Source organism: Myxine glutinosa, chromosome 1 (assembly GCF_964187855.1).
Source record: "Myxine glutinosa chromosome 1, kmMyxGlut1.1, whole genome shotgun sequence".
NCBI classification, from domain to species: domain Eukaryota; kingdom Metazoa; phylum Chordata; class Myxini; order Myxiniformes; family Myxinidae; genus Myxine; species Myxine glutinosa.
This window is the reverse complement of record NC_136261.1, coordinates 407023643-407042849: the sequence shown is the minus strand read 5'-3', so window position 1 is coordinate 407042849 and position 19207 is coordinate 407023643. Positions and strand designations below refer to the sequence as shown.

The following is a 19207-nucleotide window of genomic DNA, read 5'->3' as shown; positions in this document are numbered from 1 at the left end:
TGCTTTGCAATCCTGAATACTGCTTTCTGACCCTCTTCCGAATCCAAGCGTTCTCCGAACATTTTCCTACATGCCTCCTGCGCCTTTGCTACCTTTTTCTTTGCAGCCTTCCTGGCTGCCTTATAACTTTCATGCTCTGCTGTTTCTGCTCCCGTACCGTTCGCCTTCTGCCACTCTTTGAACTTCTTCCTCTTCTCCTCAATCTTCTTTCCAACTTCATCATCCCACCACCATGTTTCCGAGTGCCTCGGTGGTCCTTTTGTCCATCCACATACCTCACCAACGGCTCCCAACAGACTAGCTTTCATTGACATCCAACCACTCTCAAGCTCAACCACATCATCCTCTACCCTACTCAGCCTCTCTTTTAATGCCTCCCTTACTGTCACCTCTTTCAACCTCCACACCTTCATTCTCGGTTGGTACTTCACCCGCCGAGCTCTCCTCGCACCTTTCACCCTTATGTCGCAGACAACCATGTGGTGCTGTGAAACAGCCTCCTCCCCCGGGATCACCTGTGTGTCCCAGAGGTGCCCCCTGTCTCGCCTACGCACCATCAGGTAGTCAATGGTTGTCGTCGACCCACCTGACGTGTATGTAACAAGCTTATTGTCCTCTTTCTGGAACTGAGTATTACAAATCAACAAATCAGCTCCATCAGCAAACTCCAAAATCCTTTCACCTTCTCCATTTCTCACACCATATCCGTAACCCCCATGAACTCCCTCAAAACCGTCCATACTCCTTCCCACATGTCCATTCAGGTCTCCTCCCACCACAACAACTTCCTCATCTTTCACGTTTTCCATAAGCTTCTCTATTGCACACCAGAAGTTGTCCTTCTCTTCATCGCTTCGACCAACCTGCAGAGCATATCCCGAGATGACGTTCACCAAGATCTTTCCAATCATCATTTTCACCATCATCAACCTATCACTCACTCTAGTCACACTCACCACACTGTCTACAAACTCCTCAGAAAACAGGACACCAACACCATTCACACCCTCCGGGCACCCTTGCCACACAAACTTGTATTTCTGTCCCTGCCTACCCTTCACCATTCTCACACCACTTCCCTTCCATCTCGTCTGCACACATCTGCACACAACATATGTCCACTCTTCTTCTGACCAATACTTCCACCACTTCTCCTGATCTCCCTGTCATTGTCCCTACATTCCATGTCCCAAACCTCAGAAACCGATCTCCACTTCGGGCTGCACCCTGCCCATATGTACTTGTGATTGTCATGGTTCTCTTTTTGAGGCAATGTTTTTTATGGCCGGATGCCCTTCCTGACGCCAACCCTCTTAGTCGTCTTTTACGACACGCAGGGATACGGTGTACCTATTCTGACCAGGGTACACACTGGGAAACGTTTAAAACATGGAAATTCTGGGGGGGGGGGGGGGCGTCAGCATCACGGCTGCGGTTTAAACATATTCCAACAATATCCAAACAGAACCATGAAAACCATGTAAATCCAATCCGGGAAAAGTCTCCAAGCGAGAACGTGGATTTGAGAAAGAAGGAGCAGAGGCGTCAGAAAACGAGATACAGGGGGCGGGGCACAAGCCGAGACGAGGAGGAGAGCGAACAAGCAACGTGTCCGGGAGGAGAGAAAGAATCAATATAGAATTCTTTGTCTCGGGAGGTGAGGTGAGGGGGAGAAAACAAAATAAAAGGAACAAGCAATACAGCGAAGGAAATAACCCAAACCGACAAAACACCGAAGGGGGGAGGGAAGCCCCAAATTACCAGGCCGCGCACGAGGTACGACCCAGAAAACGATTAACTACACACAAGTTTGCACTACACACAAACCAACACCAACTAGAAACACACAATAACACGTACACAGCAAAATAACCAGTGGAAATTTGACAAAGACAAGAATGGGAAAACACTCAAACTTCGATGCCGTGGAGAGCTCGAAGCACGCCTCACTCGCCCGAGGAACCGCGGCCAAATGAGAAAGAAAAGAAATAAATGATTGATAATGAAAATAAATAAATAATAATCATTAAAAAATTAAATTATTAATCAATTCAGTGACAGAACACATAAACCACCACCATTTCATCATAATCTGTAACTGAAAATTTTTTTTTTCGAGTAATTAATTGAATCATTAAATAATTAATCGATTAATTGATAAATTGATTAATCAATAAATCAAAAATATCCTTGATAGCCACATCACTTGGTCACTCATGTCCAAATATTAGCTTCCGAGCTCAAAAGGTGCCTGAGATATTGGCCAAATGAGAAAGAAAATAAATAAATGATTAATAATGAAAATAAATAAATAATAATCATTTAAAAAAATTAAATTCTTAATCAATTCGGTCATAGAACACATAAACCACCACCATTTCATCCGAATCTGTAACTTTAAAATAATTAATTAAGTCATTCATCGAATAATTAAATAATTAATCGATTAATTAATTAATCAATAAATCAAAAATACCCTTTACAGCCAAATCACCTGGTCATTGTCATGTCCAAATATTAGCTTCCTAGCTCAAAAGGTGCCGGAAATATTGCCCAGATGAGAAAGAAAATAAATAAATAATTAATACTGAAAATAAATAAATAATAATCATGAAAAAATTATGTAATTAATCAATTGGCTCATAGAACACATAAACCACCACCATTTCATCCGAATCTGCAACTAAAAATATTTATTAAAAAAATTAGTCATTAATCAAATAATTAAATAATTAATCGATTAATTGATTAATTGATTAATCAATAAATCAAAAATAGCCTTTGCAGCCAAATCACCTGGTCATTGGCCTGTCCAAATATCAGCTTCCTAACTCAAAAGGTGCCTGAGTTAATGGTCAGAAGAGAAAGGAAATTTGATTAATTAAATAAGTACTTAATTAATCGCTAATAATTAAATAACTCCTCAATTAATTGATTAATCAAAAAACAAAAAATGCCGTTTTTGACAAAGTACTTGCTCACTATTGTGCCGAAAATTTCAGCTTCCTAGCTCAAAGGATGTCTGAGATTTCTCCCGGACAACCAAGAAACCAACCAGAGTGAAAACTGAGTACTCCCTTTCAGCGTGCGTCACTGCCGAGCCTCCTTCGGTGTCCAGCAATGACGATTTGTAATGCCTGGAGATGGCATAGGAAATGTGTGGTGTACAAAAAGTCTCGTATGTGGATCTGGATTTGGATCTTCACACAAATGTTCGTCCTCGTCACACAACCAACCTGTCCACCAAATTTCGGCCGAATCCGTCTACAACCCCATGAGATATCCTGTTTGCAGACAGACAGACAGACAGAGGTGAAAAATATAACCTCCATCCACCTTCGGCGTTAAAGGTAACCTTTCCATGTTTAAGGTCATTTAGCTCTTTGCCTGGTGCTAAATTTATTACAATTGAATTTCAAAACTATGTTGAACAATCTTTAAACACAACCTGCTTTGGAGTTGTGGATAAAAATGTAAATGCAAGCAGGGAGGAAAATACAAAAAGGGAAATGCAGACATTTCATTGTTGGTTGTGTTTGTACTAATACATCAAGAAATCAAGTATAACAAGAAACAGAGTATAAAAGTTTACCTGGGTCACAAGCACTGCATCTTTTGCACTTTGTTATGTTGTGTTCTTCCTCGTCCATGTAAGTCTTTTTTATACGACATGGAATGCACAAAGCATTACTTCCATTACTGAGACAGGGCATGTGCATGTACGTTCCTGTGAAGCACGTATAATATGAGTTGGATTTATTGGAAAAGGTGAAGAGCATGGAATAAGAGTACAGTACAGTTGAGATCAACACTCACCAAAGCCACAGAATTCGCAACATAAGCCATCAACGTTTAAGAACTGATTCTCAGGACATGGAGATGAACTGTTTGATTCAATCAATGATCCCTGTGAATGCAACACACACATAATGTGAATTTATTACTTGCAAAATCGAAGATTTTTCAAGTTTATTGGTCGGTTACATTTGTTATTCCGTTTGTCTGTCTGTCACTCACGTGCAGGTCACGATTCTAAACCGATCGTCATGTTGTAGAGGTCGTCACAATTGAGACGTCTATTGATTTTGAGGTCAAAGGGCATCTGGAGGTCAAATTTCTAAAATCGTCAATTTTAATCCAATTGACTTGAAAATTGAACAGCATTTGCATATCGAGTCACTAAATTGATAAAACAAGTACACATACATTCAAAGTACACCGCCCCCATGCCAAATAATTAAATATCCTACAGCGCGGCATTGCCGGGGCGCCTCTGGCACCCGGCAATACCGCAGTGCAGCTCATAGAGGCTGCATTGGGAGGGAGAGGTGTACACTAACTGATTGATTAATTGTATAATTAAAATCAATAAAAGATTATCACAAAATATTTTCTTAATCAATTAGCTAATAGCATAACTAAACCACTAGTGCTTCATCCGAAGATGTATCTTTCAGAAATTTAATTAAATAAGTCATTAATAAAAAATTAAATAATTAATTGATTACTCAATAAATAATTAATCGATTAATCAATAAATAATTAATAGATGAAATGATTAATCAATAAATCAAAAATATCCTTGATAGCCACATCACTTGGTCACTCATGTCCAAATATTAGCTTCCCAGCTCAAAAGGTGCCTGAGATATTGGCCAAATGAGAAAGAAAATAAATAAATGATTAATAATGAAAATAAATAAATAATAATCATAAAAAAATTAAATTATTAATCAATTTGGTCAGAGAACAAATAAACTACCACTATTTCATCAGAATCTGTAACTTAAAAAAATTTTTTTTTTTGTCATTAGTCGAATAATTAAATAATTAATCGATTAATTCATTAATTAATAAGTCAAAAATATCCTTTGCAGCACAATCACCTGGTCATTGGCATGTCCAAATATCAGCTTCCTAACTCAAAAGGTGCCTGAGTTAATGGTACGAAGAGAAAGGAAATTTAATTAATTAAATAAGTACTTAATTAATCGCTAATAATTAAATAACTCCTCAATTAATTGATTAATCAAAAAACAAAAAATAGCGTTTTTGACAAAGGATGGCTCACTACTGTGCCGAAATTTCAGCTTCCTAGCTCAAAGGATGGCTGAGATATCGCCCGGACAAACAAACAAGAAAGCAAGAAAACAAGAAAACAAGAAAACAAGAAAACAAACAACCAGAGTGAAAACTGAGTACTCTCTTTCAGCGTGCGTCACTGCCGAGCCCCCTTCGGTGCCCAGCAATGACGATTTGCAATGCCTGGAGATGGCATAGGAAAGGAGCGGTGTACAACAACTATATTTGAGATCAAAAGTTCAAAGGTCAACACGAGGTCAAACTTCCAAAATCATCAATTTTCATCTGAAAAAACATCAATTATCATCCCGTTGACTTGGGAATAGAACAGCATTTGTATATTGACTCATTAAATTGGAAAACCAACTATGAGGCCAAAAGGTCAAAGGTCAACTCAAGGACAAACTTCCAAAATCATCAATTTTCATCTGAAAAACCGTCGATTTTCGTCTGATTGACTTGAAATTTTAACAGCATTTGCATATTTGGTCAAATAACATCACTTGGTCAAATAACATCATTTGGTCAAATAACATAACATCACTGAATTTGGAAACCACATATTTTAAGGTCAAACGGTCAAAGGTCAACTCCAGATCAAACTTCAAAAATCATCAATTTTCATCTGAAAAATCATCACTTATCATCCTATTGACCTGAGCTTTGATCAAGATCGTCAATTTTAATCTTGATGAAATGGACAATTTGCTGGATTAATGGCAACCTTTTTTGGAGGGGGGGGGGGGGGTTGCAAGTATCATGCTCTGCATGACGTCTTGTTGTTTGATGATTTATGTGTCCAATTTAAAGTGATAGTGTCATCAAATTGAATAACAGGAATCATTCGTTTTACTTTCTCCCTCCTTTGTTTCTAGTTTCTTCAAATACTCAATCAATGATCCTGGTGAAAGAAAACAACTTTAGAGTAAAAAAGAAATTGAAAAGTTTTTACCTTACTGCAATACTGTAATAATAAATAATACTGTATTTAGTTATTCCTCACGAGTAAATACCACCAGTAGCTTTGCTGACAGGAATACTAAGTAATGGGGGTGGGGGGATAAAGAAAGAGAGGGGAGAGGGAGAAGGGGGGAGAGAAGAGGGAGAGAGGACGAAGGGGGGGGGGGGGAGGAAGAGAAGAAAGAGAGGAGGGTGTGAGAGAGAGGAGGTTGGGAGAGGGAGAATGGGGGGGGGGGGAGGGGAGAGAGGAGGGTGGGAGAGGGAGAAGGGGGGAAAAGAGAGAAGGGTGGGAGAGAAAGAGATGGGGGGGGGGGAGGAGAAATGTGGGAGAAAGAGAAGGGGAAAAGAGAGGAGGGTGGGAGAGGGAGAAGAAGGGAGAGAGAGGACAGGGGTGGGAGCAAGAGAAAGAGAGAGGGAGAGAGAGAAAGAGAGCAGGGGGGGGGGGGGTCAGAGAAGTTGGTTCCACATGTGAAAGAAAAGAGGAACAAATGAGTGAAAGTGAGCAGTGAACCTGGATCTTGGGAGTTTAAAGGAAGTTTTTGGCACTTGTTTTATTTTATTAGACAACCTCTCAATTTATGGATATGTATTGGTCATAAGTCAAAGTAATTCCAACTATGTAAAAATAAATCCAGTTACTATTAATTATGCTCCGAAATGAACAAGCATTTCCAACACGGCTGCTGTGAATGTATCACACATGTAATTAGACAATAACCAATGTACACCACTTTTGAACTTTACCCCCAGTGATACATGCAAATTGCTTGTGTGTCCACTCTTACATTAATAAATTAAACACTTAAATTAAAATAAATTAAAAATTAAATAAATAAAATAAATTAAACATTACTTGGGTGTCCTCCGTGAAAATATAAATGTGTAAAAATTAAACAAAGAAAATAATATCGAAGATACACAAATGGAAATTTTCCCAAGCCTTCGTGTTCTTGCCAATTAATTTCATGAAGTCGTTGCGTCGTTCTCTTACCTGGACAGGAAGCTGTCTCGGGCTCAATGTCAGTGAGGATGAGAAACAACCGGGACACATCAAGGAGCATGCCCCATGGGACACACGTGATTATGGTATATTTTGGTCCTTCAGAGCACGTGCCAATGCACGCAGGCTCATATTTGGCAAGTGTCTCACTCTGCTCCATTGGAATCAATGCGGTGGAAATTACCACCTGCAGAACGTGCCTTGCTCTCCAGGAGAGTGAACAGAGCAGAAGAGCCATTTACGATTAGAGACAGAGCTAGCACAAGCAGGCTCTCTCTCAACTCAGGCCTTAAGCCAAGATGACATCCCTCGTACCTCGTCATGGTGGATCACTTTTGCATCCTCCTCTTCCTCCTCCTCCTCCTCCTCCTCGTCCTCAGTGTAGCAGATCATAAAGATAGAGCCTCATGCACAATTCATCGCTACTTGTCTATATGTTTAAACCTCTGTCTTTTTAATTACACCATGATTGATTTATCTGTATTTACATCAGAAAACACTTTCCAGACCCAATCGCACAGGCCAAACAAAGTCCAAAACAAGTACACATACATTCAAAGTACACCGCCCCCATGCCAAATAATGAAATATCCTACAGCGCGGCATTGCCGGGGCGCCTCAGGCGCCCGGCAATACCGCAGTGCACCTCATAGAGGCTGCATTGGGAGGGAAAGGTGTTCGCTAATTGATTGATTAATTGTATAATTAAAATCAATAAAAGATTATCACAAAATATTTTCTTAATCAATTGGCTAATAGCATAACTAAACCAGTAGTGCTTCATCCGAAGATGTATCTTTTAGAAATTTAATTAAATAAGTCATTTATAAAAAATTAAATAATTAATTGATTAATCATTAAATAATTAATCAATTAATCAATAAATAATTAAGCAATTAAATGATTAATCAATAAATCAAAAATATCCTTGATAGCCACATCACTTGGTCACTGTCATGTCCAAATATTAGCTTCCCAGCTCAAAAGGTGCCTGAGATATTGGCCAAATGAGAAAGAAAATAAATGAATGATTAATAATGAAAATAAATAAATAATAATCATGAAAAATTAAATTATTAATCAATTCGGTCAGAGAACACATAAACCACCACCATTTCATCAGAATCTGTAACTTAAAAAAAAAATTTTTTTTGTCATTAATCGAATAATTAAATAATTAATCGATTAATTGATTAATTAATAAATCAAAAATAGCCTTTGCAGCCAAATCACCTGGTCATTGGCATGTCCAAATATCAGCTTCCTAACTCAAAAGGTGCCTGAGTTAATGGTCAGAAGAGAAAGGAAATTTGATTAATTAAATAAGTACTTAATTAATCACTAATAATTAAATAACTCCTCAATTAATTGATTAATCAAAAAACAAAAAATAACGTTTTTGACAAAGCACTTTCTCACTATTGTGCCGAAATTTCAGCTTCTTAGCTTGAAGGATGGCTGAGATATCGCCCGGACAACCAAGAAAGCAAGAAAACAAACAAACAAACAAGAAAGAAAGAAAGAAAGAAAACAAACAAACAAACAAACAACCAGAGTGAAAACTGAGTACTCTCTTTCAGCGTGCGTCACTGCCGAGCCCCCTTCGGTGCCCAGCAATGACGATTTGCAATGCCTGGAGGTGGCATAGGAAAGGAGCGGTGTACAATACTTTGTTCCTTTTTGGATTGTTGAGTTCATGCCAGTTAATGGGGAGAGATGAGTATGTTAAGAGGGAGGCTAAGTGATGTTTGTCCCTTGAGCCTTCCTTATCATCTGAGCAAACAGACACAGACAGTGTGAGCTTGCCTTCCTCAAACAGCGTACAGACTCCACAGTGGGCCAGAATGAAGAAAAAACCCAACATCCTCTTGGTACACTTCCAAATTGGCTAGAACATAATACATGGGTGGAAAACACCTCCATACACATATACAAAATCAATACCATAAGTTTCTCAAGTACAATGTGCGCTCGAGTATAAGGCGCACCCCCATTTTTGACACTTTCTTGACATAAAAAAAAATTGTACGCATTTCCCGATCATCCTTACATCACCTGTGAGAAAGGAAAGAAGGTGGAAATAGAGAAAAGATAGTGGGAGGGGTTTCCGTTTTAATTTAAGACGCATTCTTGTTATTTGGTAGCCCTGAAAAGGGCTGTTGGGTGGGTACAGCAGTTAAGCAAAAACCCCAGGAACTCCTCGTTGTCAGTCTTGTCGAATCCTGCATGAAGTTCTTCATCTAAATCCACATACAGGAGGTCGGCGTAGCTGCTGTCGCTCTCTGAGGAGCTTCCTGAATCATCCTCCCACAGCACATCGTCTTCCGTGACGTCCAAGCTATTGGATATGCAGCACTTCAGGAAGGGGAGATGAGATCCTCCTCCAGTTCTGGCCACTTGGCTGTCCTACACCATAGCACCTCCTTGGTAATGGGCAAAGAGAGAAGAGTGGGAAATCGAGAAGGGAGGAAAGAGAGGAGGGTGGGGGAGAGAGAGAAGGGGGAGGGGGAGAGAAGGGTGGGAGAGGGAGAAGGGGGCAAAGAGAGGAGGGCAGGAGAGGAAGAAGGGGCAGAAAGAGAGAAGGGGGGAAATAGAAGAGGGTGGGAGAGAGAGAAGGGTGGGAGAGGGAGAAGGGAGAGGGGGAGAAAGAGAAGAGTGGGAGAGGGAGATTGGGGGGGCAAGAGAGGAGGGTGGGAGAGAGAGGGGGGGGGAGAAGGGGAGGAAGAGAGGAAGGGGGCAAAGAGAGAAGAGTGGGAGAGGGAGAAGGGGGTGCAAGAGAGGAGGGTGGGAGAGGAAGAAGTGGGGGACAAGAGAAGGGTCTCCTCCAGAGTAGATAGACTGTGTTGATCACCATTGTTGAATGTTGGCTTCAGTGACGCTAAATCTCCTGCCAGCCTTCCGGTTTCCAGCCTATTCAGCAAACCTGCAGACCGAGACCCAGAGCTTGAAAGAAGTGATGAAAGCACATCTAGACATTTTGTTGATTGAATTGTTCATTGATCATTTTGTTGTTGATCGGATAACTCGATGAAGAATGGTGATCTGGTGGGCAATGCCTCACCTATTTATATGGTTGGAGTCGGTGCCGAGAACGAGTCGGCGCCATTGTTGTGACGTAGCTGGTACCCAGATTATCCCAGGAGATGACGGTAATGACGGCACTTCCCCCAAGCACAGTGGCTGTATGAAGTGTTTGGCTCCTCAGTATGTCCTTGGGTGTGTGTGTGTGAACTCTATTACGAGCCTTAGTCCAAGTATTTTTTTAAAATCACATTGAAAACCTTATAATGTCTACCTTATAATGCGGCGTCGGGACGATACATTCATTGTACGGTCACATCACGCACTTACGGGCACGCCCATGGGCCCATGGGCACGCCCAGACATTTTTTATTTTTATTTTGGCAAGGAACGGGCACCCACGTACGGGCATGCCCTAGTCTATTCAATGCAAGGAACATTGTGTGTTTTTGTTTATATTTGATGGGGCAGCCATTTTTTCCTGTCCCATCCATAATTAGGGTGTACTGTCATACACCATCATATAGACGATGGAATAACTTGAACGAAACATACCGTGATGAGAATAAGCTGAAGCAGCCACAATCGATCCATAATGTCCTCCAGAAAGCACCAACCAAATTGGTGAAAAGGTTAATTGAGTTTGTTTCACTCATTTGCAGAAAAGGTATGGAACAGCACCTGTTAGACAACACAAAGTACATCAATATAATTGTCACAGGAGTAAACACAGGAAATGTGGTTTATGAAGAAACACACACACACACACACACACACACACACACACACACACACACACACACACACACACACACACACACACTCAGACAAAAACACACACACATATATGTACACACAAATACATACATATACACATGCACACACTCATTCATACATGCACACATATATACATGCACACATACATACACATACACATATTCATACATACATACATACATACATACACACATACATACATACACCCACACACATACACATATACACACACACACACATACATACATGCATACACACATAGATACAAACATACATACACACACACATACATATATACATACACATACACACATACTCACACATACATACATACATAAATACATACATACTGTCACGGATTCGTCACTTCCATTGTTGTGGTTTTCATCCACTGTAAACATTTTTGATTGCGTGTACTATTATTGTTGTCGTTTAAGGGAAATAGAGGTAACTATTTTCAAAAGGTAAAAAAGTTAATGTTTTAAATGAAACCGGAACCGGACGACGACGAAGAGGAAGAGGAGGAAGAGAAGGCGGAGCGAGTGAGTCGGACACGAAGCCTAGTTGCTTTGAGGTCTGGAGCGAACGATTGGCGAACGAGGGTCACGAGTGAACTTTGGGTTTCCCGGGAAAGGGATTCCTGCGACAGAGTTGTTATCGCTGTGACAGATCAACCTGCGTGTCAGGTTTTACGCTCGATTCCAATGAGAATCATTGGAGTGCCGTTACGCCAAGAGAACGGGCTGTCGGCCATTTTAACTCGCGCGCTTTGCGCATCGCTCAAGGTTTTTCACTTTGTTTCAACCATTTTCACCGCATTCAGATGTTAATCTGGTGTGCGTGCGTCACGTGACTTTTGAGTGGGAAATCTGAGGTTCACCGATTTGGAGCTGTGGAACAACCATTTTCACCGCATTCAGACGTTAATCTGGTGTGTGGGTGTCACGTGACTTTTGAGTGGGAAATCTGCGGTTCGCCGATTTGGAGCCGTGGAATGTCCATACCCGAGGGTGTGATTTCCCAGTCGCCTTGAGGGCACCTTTGCACAGCTTTGGCAGCGGGACTGTGACTGTCATCCAAATGGGATTCTGGTCTCGATTGGATATCGTTCTGATGATCGCTGGAGCGGATTGACTTTGGATTGATGCCGGAATAGAGACATTGGGGAATGTGCTTCTTTTCGCTCACTTGGAGCACAGTGAGTTATATTGTACGAACCTGATGGTACCATCATAGGAAATATATATTGGTTGTACAATTGATTACTATTGTTGTTGTACTGTTATTCTTGTGTGATCTTAATACAATATTTGTTTGTTGGTAACAATTGATGTGGCTTCACCATTGATCTTTGACATACAGAATAACACATCTTTCTGCCATGACTCCTCTCAGGGCTCGGAGGTACACCGTGACCGCGGTTTGGGGAGGAGCACGTAACAGAAATTGGGGGCTCGTCTTTGCTGACAAAAATTTCGTCCGGGATAGAATTCCCTAACATTCGTCCGGGATCGAATTCCCTAACATTCCCAAAATTCCCAAATTTTTCAAAAAAAAAAAAATTGAAATTTTTTGTGTGAAGGTTAACAGGTGCTAACTAAGAGTCACCATGGTGTTTGACGCAGAAAAGTTCGCGGCGTCCCCAAATGAGGCACAGTTCCAAGCGTTAAAAAGATTGGAACTCTTGATATTTGCCAAATATTTTAACTTGGAGGTCCGAGTTAATATGAAGAAAGCAGAGATGCAGACATTGGTGGTAGAATCTCTGTTGGGACAAGGAACATGGAAAGAGGTAGCCTTGGATTGGTTACCCGAGGAAAAAGAAAATGTGGAGCCCCGGAAAATGGAGATGCAACTGCAGAGCCAGGAAAGGTTAAAAGCAGAGGAAAGGAGAGCTGAACAGGAACGAGAACTCGAGGAGAGAAGAGCAGAGGCAAGGAGAGCTGAAGAAGAAAGAAGAGCAGAGGAAAGAGCAGAGGAAAGAAGAGCCGAAAGGGAGATAAAGGAACGTGACATGGAGTATCAGAAGGAACTTAAACTCAAGGAGCTGGAATTAATGGGAGAACGGAGAGAAGTAGTATCCATGCCGGCTAGTTCGACAACTAGTCAGAACACTTGGGATGTTGGTAGGCATGTGAGGCTGGTTCCACCCTTCAATGAAAAGGGGGTAGCCAAGTTTTTTTTACACTTTGAGAAAGTGGCTCAAATGCTAAAATGGCCTGTGGGCTCATGGACTATGTTAGTGCAAAGTGTTCTGGTGGGTAAAGCTCAAGATATCTATTCGGCTTTACCGATTGACCAATGTGCAGATTATGAGATAGTGAAGAAAACCATTCTCAAAGCCGATGAATTGGTCCCTGAAGCTTACCGGCAAAAATTCAGGAATGCCAGGAAGAGGGAGAGTGAGACCCATGTGGAGTTTGCCAGAATGAAGGAAACCATGTTTGATCGGTGGTGTGATTCGAAGGGGATTGGGAAAGACTTCAACCTGTTGCGACAATTGATCTTGTTGGAGGAATTCAAACAGTGTGTCCACGCGGACATTAAAGTACATCTGGATGAAAAGAAAGTACCAGAGTTGTATGAGGCAGCAACCGTAGCAGATGACTATGCCTTGACACACAGGATGGGGTTCCACAAACCTAACTTCCCGCCTAGAGTTAGCCAGGGGAGTTATGGTAAATCATGTGCGGAGAACAAATATTCATGGAGGCGGCCTAGAGATGACTATGGGGACAAATCTGATACCGCGACTTTTAGGGATCAGAAGACTACAGTTCCAAGACAGACTTATATTCCGGGGGGGCCGAGGCAGACCTCGAGTTTTTCCTCCGGGCCGACTTGTGCTTTTTGCAAGAAACCTAGGCATTTGATGTCCCAATGTTACGCCCTGAAAAGGAAAAATCAGGAGCGGAGTCAGACTAGTACAACTCCGAATGCATTGGCAAATGCGAGAAATCGTCCTTGGAGGACAGTGCCTTGTGAAGGTTCCCATGCCAAAGTTACGGCATCACAGAACGACCTTGTTCAAGAGGGTTACAAACCTTTGATTTCAGGGGGGTTTGTGTCACTGGATAGGAGACTTAACGAACCAGAGACCTGTTTGGGTATTGAGGGACACAGGAGCACATCAATCTTTGATGCTTGAGGGCATTTTGCCATTGTCAGGGAAGACGGCAACTGGTGTGAGTGTTCTTTTACAGGGGGTTGGTGGCTTTGTTAAAGCTCCACTTCATGTCATCCATTTGAAGTCTGATTTGGTATCAGGATCGGTCACCGTAGGTTTACAAGCCACTCTTCCTGTAGAGTGAATCTCTTTTATTATCGGGAATGATTCGGCCGGTGGTCGAGTTTCTGGTAATCCAATGTTGGTTGAAAAGCCCAGTATGGAAAATAACACCGCACAGTTAGAGCAGGAGATTCCGGGTATCTTTCCATCCTGTGCAGTGACTCGTGCTATGGGTAGGAAGCGCTCTGAAGAGAAGGAGAAGGAAGGCGATGTGGATTTGGGTTCCTTAGAGGTATTGGAGGAAAATTCTGAAAGAGGTAATAGGAAAGGGAGTGACATCAAGGAACTTAAGGAAAAGGTGGCTTCTGGAACCAAAGAGGAAATGGAGTGTCCGTCAGAGACATCTTGGAGCGAGGTGGAGCAAACGGTGCTGGTCCGAAAGAAACTTGTTGAAGAACAACACGGAGATTCGGAGATCCGGAGTTTAATTGGCAAAGCCATTACAGAGGAAGAGGCTATGAAGATACCTGTTGGTTACTTCATGAAAGGGGAAATACTCATGAGAAAATGGAGACCACTGGAGGTGCCCGCAAACGATGAGTGGAAAGTGCATTACCAAATTGTGGTGCCACCGCCATACCGGAAGGAGATATTGAGTTTGGCGCATGAGACACCTTTGGCCGGGCACCTTGGAGTGAACAAGACCTGTGACAGAATATTGGTACATTTTTTCTGGCCAGGATTGCGACGTCATGTAGCGGATTTCTGTAAATCTTGCCATTCTTGCCAGCTGGTGGGAAAACCTAATCAGAAAGGCCCATCCGCACCTTTAAAACCCATTCCAGCTTTTGAAGAGCCATTCAGCCGAGTCATTATTGACTGTGTAGGCCCTTTACCTAACACTAAGGCTGGACATCAGTATTTGTTGACCATCATGTGTGCTTCCACAAGGTTCCCAGAGGCAGTGCCTCTTAGAAAAATTACTGCGGCAATTATTGCGAAGGCCTTGATTAAATTTTTCACTTTGGTTGGCCTACCTAAGGTCATCCAGTCTGATCAGGGTTCCAATTTCATGTCAACACTTTTTCAGCAAGTGCTACACCTATTGGGAGTGGAGCAAGTAAGATCAAGTACTTAGCATCCCGAGAGCCAAGGGGCCTTGGAAAGGTTTCACCAGACATTGAAGAATATGATCAGAACGTATTGTTTTGAATGCGACAAGGATTGGGATGAAGGAATACCCTTATTGTTGTTTGCTGCGAGGGAATCCGTTCAGGAGTCATTGGGATTCAGTCCTTTTGAACTTGTGTTTGTACACTTAGTGCGAGGACCATTGAAATTTGTGAAAGAACAGTGGCTACAGGAGGAGTCACAGTCAACAGTGGTGGAGTATGTGTCAACGGTTAGGCACAGATTGACAAAGGCTTGTGAAGTTGCGAGAAGAAACTTGAAAGTGACACAGGATAAAATGAAAGTGGGACATGACAAGAAATCTCAGATAAGAAATTTCAGTCCTCAGGACCGGGTGTTAGTGTTGCTTCCTGTTCCAGGTCAGCCACTACAGGCTAGATATTTTTGTCCCTATACAATCGAAAGGAGGGTTAATGAAACAGATTACGTGGTGACAACTCCTGACCGACGGAAAAAGCGGCAGCTGTGTCATGTCAACCGACTGAAGAAATATTATGAGAGGAAGCCTGTGGAGAAAATGGTTCTTGTCTCACCTGTCTTGCCTGTAGTCGGGGTGCAAGGGAATCCAGAGGTTGATGCCGGTGTGAAGTTTGATAACTTTTATGACCAGGCTTGTCCCAGATTGACGAACACGGAAGTGTTGAGCAACTTAGATGAGAAATTAGGTCATTTGACGAGGGAACAACAAGGACAACTATCCAGCCTAATTTTTGAGTTTGCACATTTGTTCACAGATGTACTTGGTCGTACTGACTTGGTATATCATGATATTGAGGTGGGGGAAGCCACTCCTGTGAAGCAACACCCCTATCGGATGAACCCTGTGAAGATGGAGTATCTTCGGAAGGAGGTTCAGTATATGTTGGAGAATGACATCATCGAACCAAGCAGCAGTGAATGGAGCTCACCATGTGTGTTGGTTCCAAAACCCGATGGCAGTTTTCGCTGTTGTACGGATTTAAAACGGGTTAATGCAGTGACCAAGACCGACTCATATCCCATCCCGAGGATTGATGACTGTATTGATAGAATAGGCCCAGCTAAATTTGTTACTAAGTTTGACTTGCTGAAAGGGTATTGGCAGATTCCTCTTACTGATAGAGCCAAGGAAATCTCGGCGTTAGTCACACCAAATGGGTTGTATCAGTACAAGGTTCTTCCCTTTGGATTGAAAAACGGTCCTGCTTCATTTCAATGGCTGATTAATAAGCTTATTGCAGACCTTGAGGGGTGGAGGCTTATCTGGATGATGTCATCATCCACACTATGACCATGGAAGATCATATTAAACAAATTCAGGCATTTTTCAAGAAACTGACCGAGGCAGGGTTGACCATCAACTTATCTAAGAGTGAGTTTGGAAAGGCACAGGTGGTGTTCCTCGGCCATGTAGTAGGTCAGGGACAGGTGCAACCGGTGACAGCGAAGACAGAAGCCATTGATCGCCTCCAAGTTCCAAAAGGGAACAAGGAGCTTATGAGATTCTTGGGTATGGTTGGTTGGTACCGGCGGTTCTGCAGGAATTTTTCGGATGTGGTAGCCCCTTTAACGAATTTGCTGAGGAAAGAGACCAAGTTTGTTTGGTATGACAAATGTCAGGCTGCCTTTGCCCACGTCAAAGCAATATTAATGAGCTCTCCTGTCCTAGCAGCCCCGCATTTTCAAGCACCTTTCAAGTTGGCCATTGATTCAAGTGATGTGGGGGCTGGGGCAGTTCTATTACAGGAAGATGAGGATGGAGTGGATCACCCGGTGTGCTACTACTCCAAAAGGTTTAACAAACACCAGGCAAATTAAGCCACCGTGGAAAAAGAGACCCTTGCTCTCCTGCTAGTGTTCAGCATTATGAGGTGTATCTAGGAACTACTACCTTTCCTATAAAAGTCTTCACTGATCACAACCCCTTAACCGTCATTCAAAAAATGAAAAATAAAAATCAAAGAAGATGAGAAGGAGTTTGGCTTTGCAGGAGTTCAGCTTGAAAATTGAGCATGTAAAGGGCAGGGACAATGTCGTTGCCGATGCTTTGTCCAGCGTGAACTAACTTTGGAAATTTCTGTAGGTTGTTTGGAAGTTTTGTTGCTTTATTTTGGGGAATATTAATTATTGTTGCTCATGTGAATTGATAATTTGGGTGTGACTTTTACTTTTGTTTGTTAAAAGAGTTTTTGCCTGCAAAGAAAGTTTTCACTTTGTTCAAACTTTCTTTCTTGAGGGGGGGAAGTGTTACGGATTCGTCACTTCCGTTGTTGTGGTTTTCATCCACTGTAAACATTTCTGATTGCATGTACTATTATTGTTGTCGTTTAAGGGAAATAGAGGTTACTATTTTCAAAAGGTAAAAAAGTTAATGTTTTAAATGAAACCAGAACTGGACGACGACGAAGAGGAAGAGGAGGACGAGAAGGCGGAGCGAGTGAATCGGACAAGAAGCCTAGTTGCTTTGAGGTCAGGAGCGAACGATTGGCATACGAGGGTCACGAGTGAACTTTGGGTTTCCCGGGAAAGGGATTCCTGCGACAGAGTTGTTATCGCTGTGACAGATCAACCTGCGTGTCAGGTGTTACGGTCGATTCCGAAGTGAATCGTTGGAGTGCCGTTACGCCACGAGAACAGGCCATCGGCCATTTTGACTCATGCGCTTTGCGCATCGCTCAAGGTTTTTCACTTTGTTTCAACCATTTTCACCGCATACAGACGTTAATCTGGTGTGCATGTGTCACGTGACTTTTGAGTGGGAAATCTGGGGTTCGCCGATTTGGAGCCGTGGAACAACCATTTTCACCGCATTCAGACGTTAATTTGGTGTGCGTGTGTCAGGGGACTTTTGAGTGGGAAATTCTGCGGTTCGCCGATTTGGATCCGTGGAACGTCCATACCCGAGGGTGTGATTTCCCAGTCGCCTTGAGGGCACCTTTGCACAGCTTTGGCAGCGGGACTGTGACTGTCATCCGAACGGGATTCTGGTCTCGATTGGATATCGTTCTGACGATCGCTGGAACGGATCGACTTTGGCTTGATTCCGGAATAGAGGCATTGGGGAATGTTCTTCTTTTCGCTCACTTGGAGCACAGTGAGTTATATTGTACGAACCTGATGGTACCATCACAGGAAATATATATTGGATGTACAATTGATTACTATTGTTGTTGTACTGTTATTCTTGTGTGATCTTAATACAATATTTGTTTGTTGGTAACAATTGGTGTGGCTTCACCATTGATCTTTGACATACAGAATAACACATCTTTCTGCCATGACTCCTCTTGGGCCTCAGAGGTACATCATGACCGGGGTTTGGGGAGGAGCACGTAACAATACATACACCCAAACACATATACACACACACACACACACACACACTCACACTTACACACACACACACACACACACTCACACACAAGCATACACACACACACACACACACACTCACAAACACACTCAAACACTCCGTTTTCAAACCTTCACCAAAACCTAATTAGTCTGGCTCCATCCACAACTCTTTTACATCTTTCTTACAAAGAAACAAACAGACAGAAACAGGTGAAAAAAATAACTGCTGTGGACGTAAAGAGAGACAACACCAGCTTGGACTCACTGTTAACTATGACTATGACCATGGAAGATCATATTAAACAAATTCAGGCATTTTTCAAGAAACTGACTGAGGCAGGGTTGACCATCAACTTATCCAAGAGTGAGTTTGTAAAGGCACAGGTGGTGTTCCTCGGCCATGTAGTAGGTCAGGGTCAGGTGCAACCGGTGACAGTGAAGATAGAAGCCATTGATCGCTTCCAAATTCCAAAAGGGAAGAAGGAGCTTATCAGAATCTTGGGTATGGCTGGTTGGTACCGGCGGTTCTGCAGGAATTTTTCGGATGTGGTAGCCCCTTTAACGAATTTGCTGAGGAAAGGGGCCAAGTTTGTTTGGGATGACAAATGTCAGGC

General features: G+C 42.3%; 1 protein-coding gene across 1 annotated transcript in view; it reads right to left on the bottom strand.

The window, feature by feature from the left end:
* Positions 1-19207, bottom strand: part of LOC137419780 (NACHT, LRR and PYD domains-containing protein 12-like) — a 294580-nt gene that overhangs the window by 261167 nt on the left and 14206 nt on the right. Inside the window, exons 3-5 of the mRNA XM_078770462.1 lie at positions 10619-10744; positions 3817-3907; positions 3593-3727 (exon numbers count right to left, since the gene is read on the bottom strand). Of these exons, the coding sequence (XP_078626588.1) occupies positions 3593-3727; positions 3817-3907; positions 10619-10657 (265 nt within the window). The 5' untranslated portion in view covers positions 10658-10744. The remainder of the gene's footprint in view (positions 1-3592; positions 3728-3816; positions 3908-10618; positions 10745-19207) is intronic.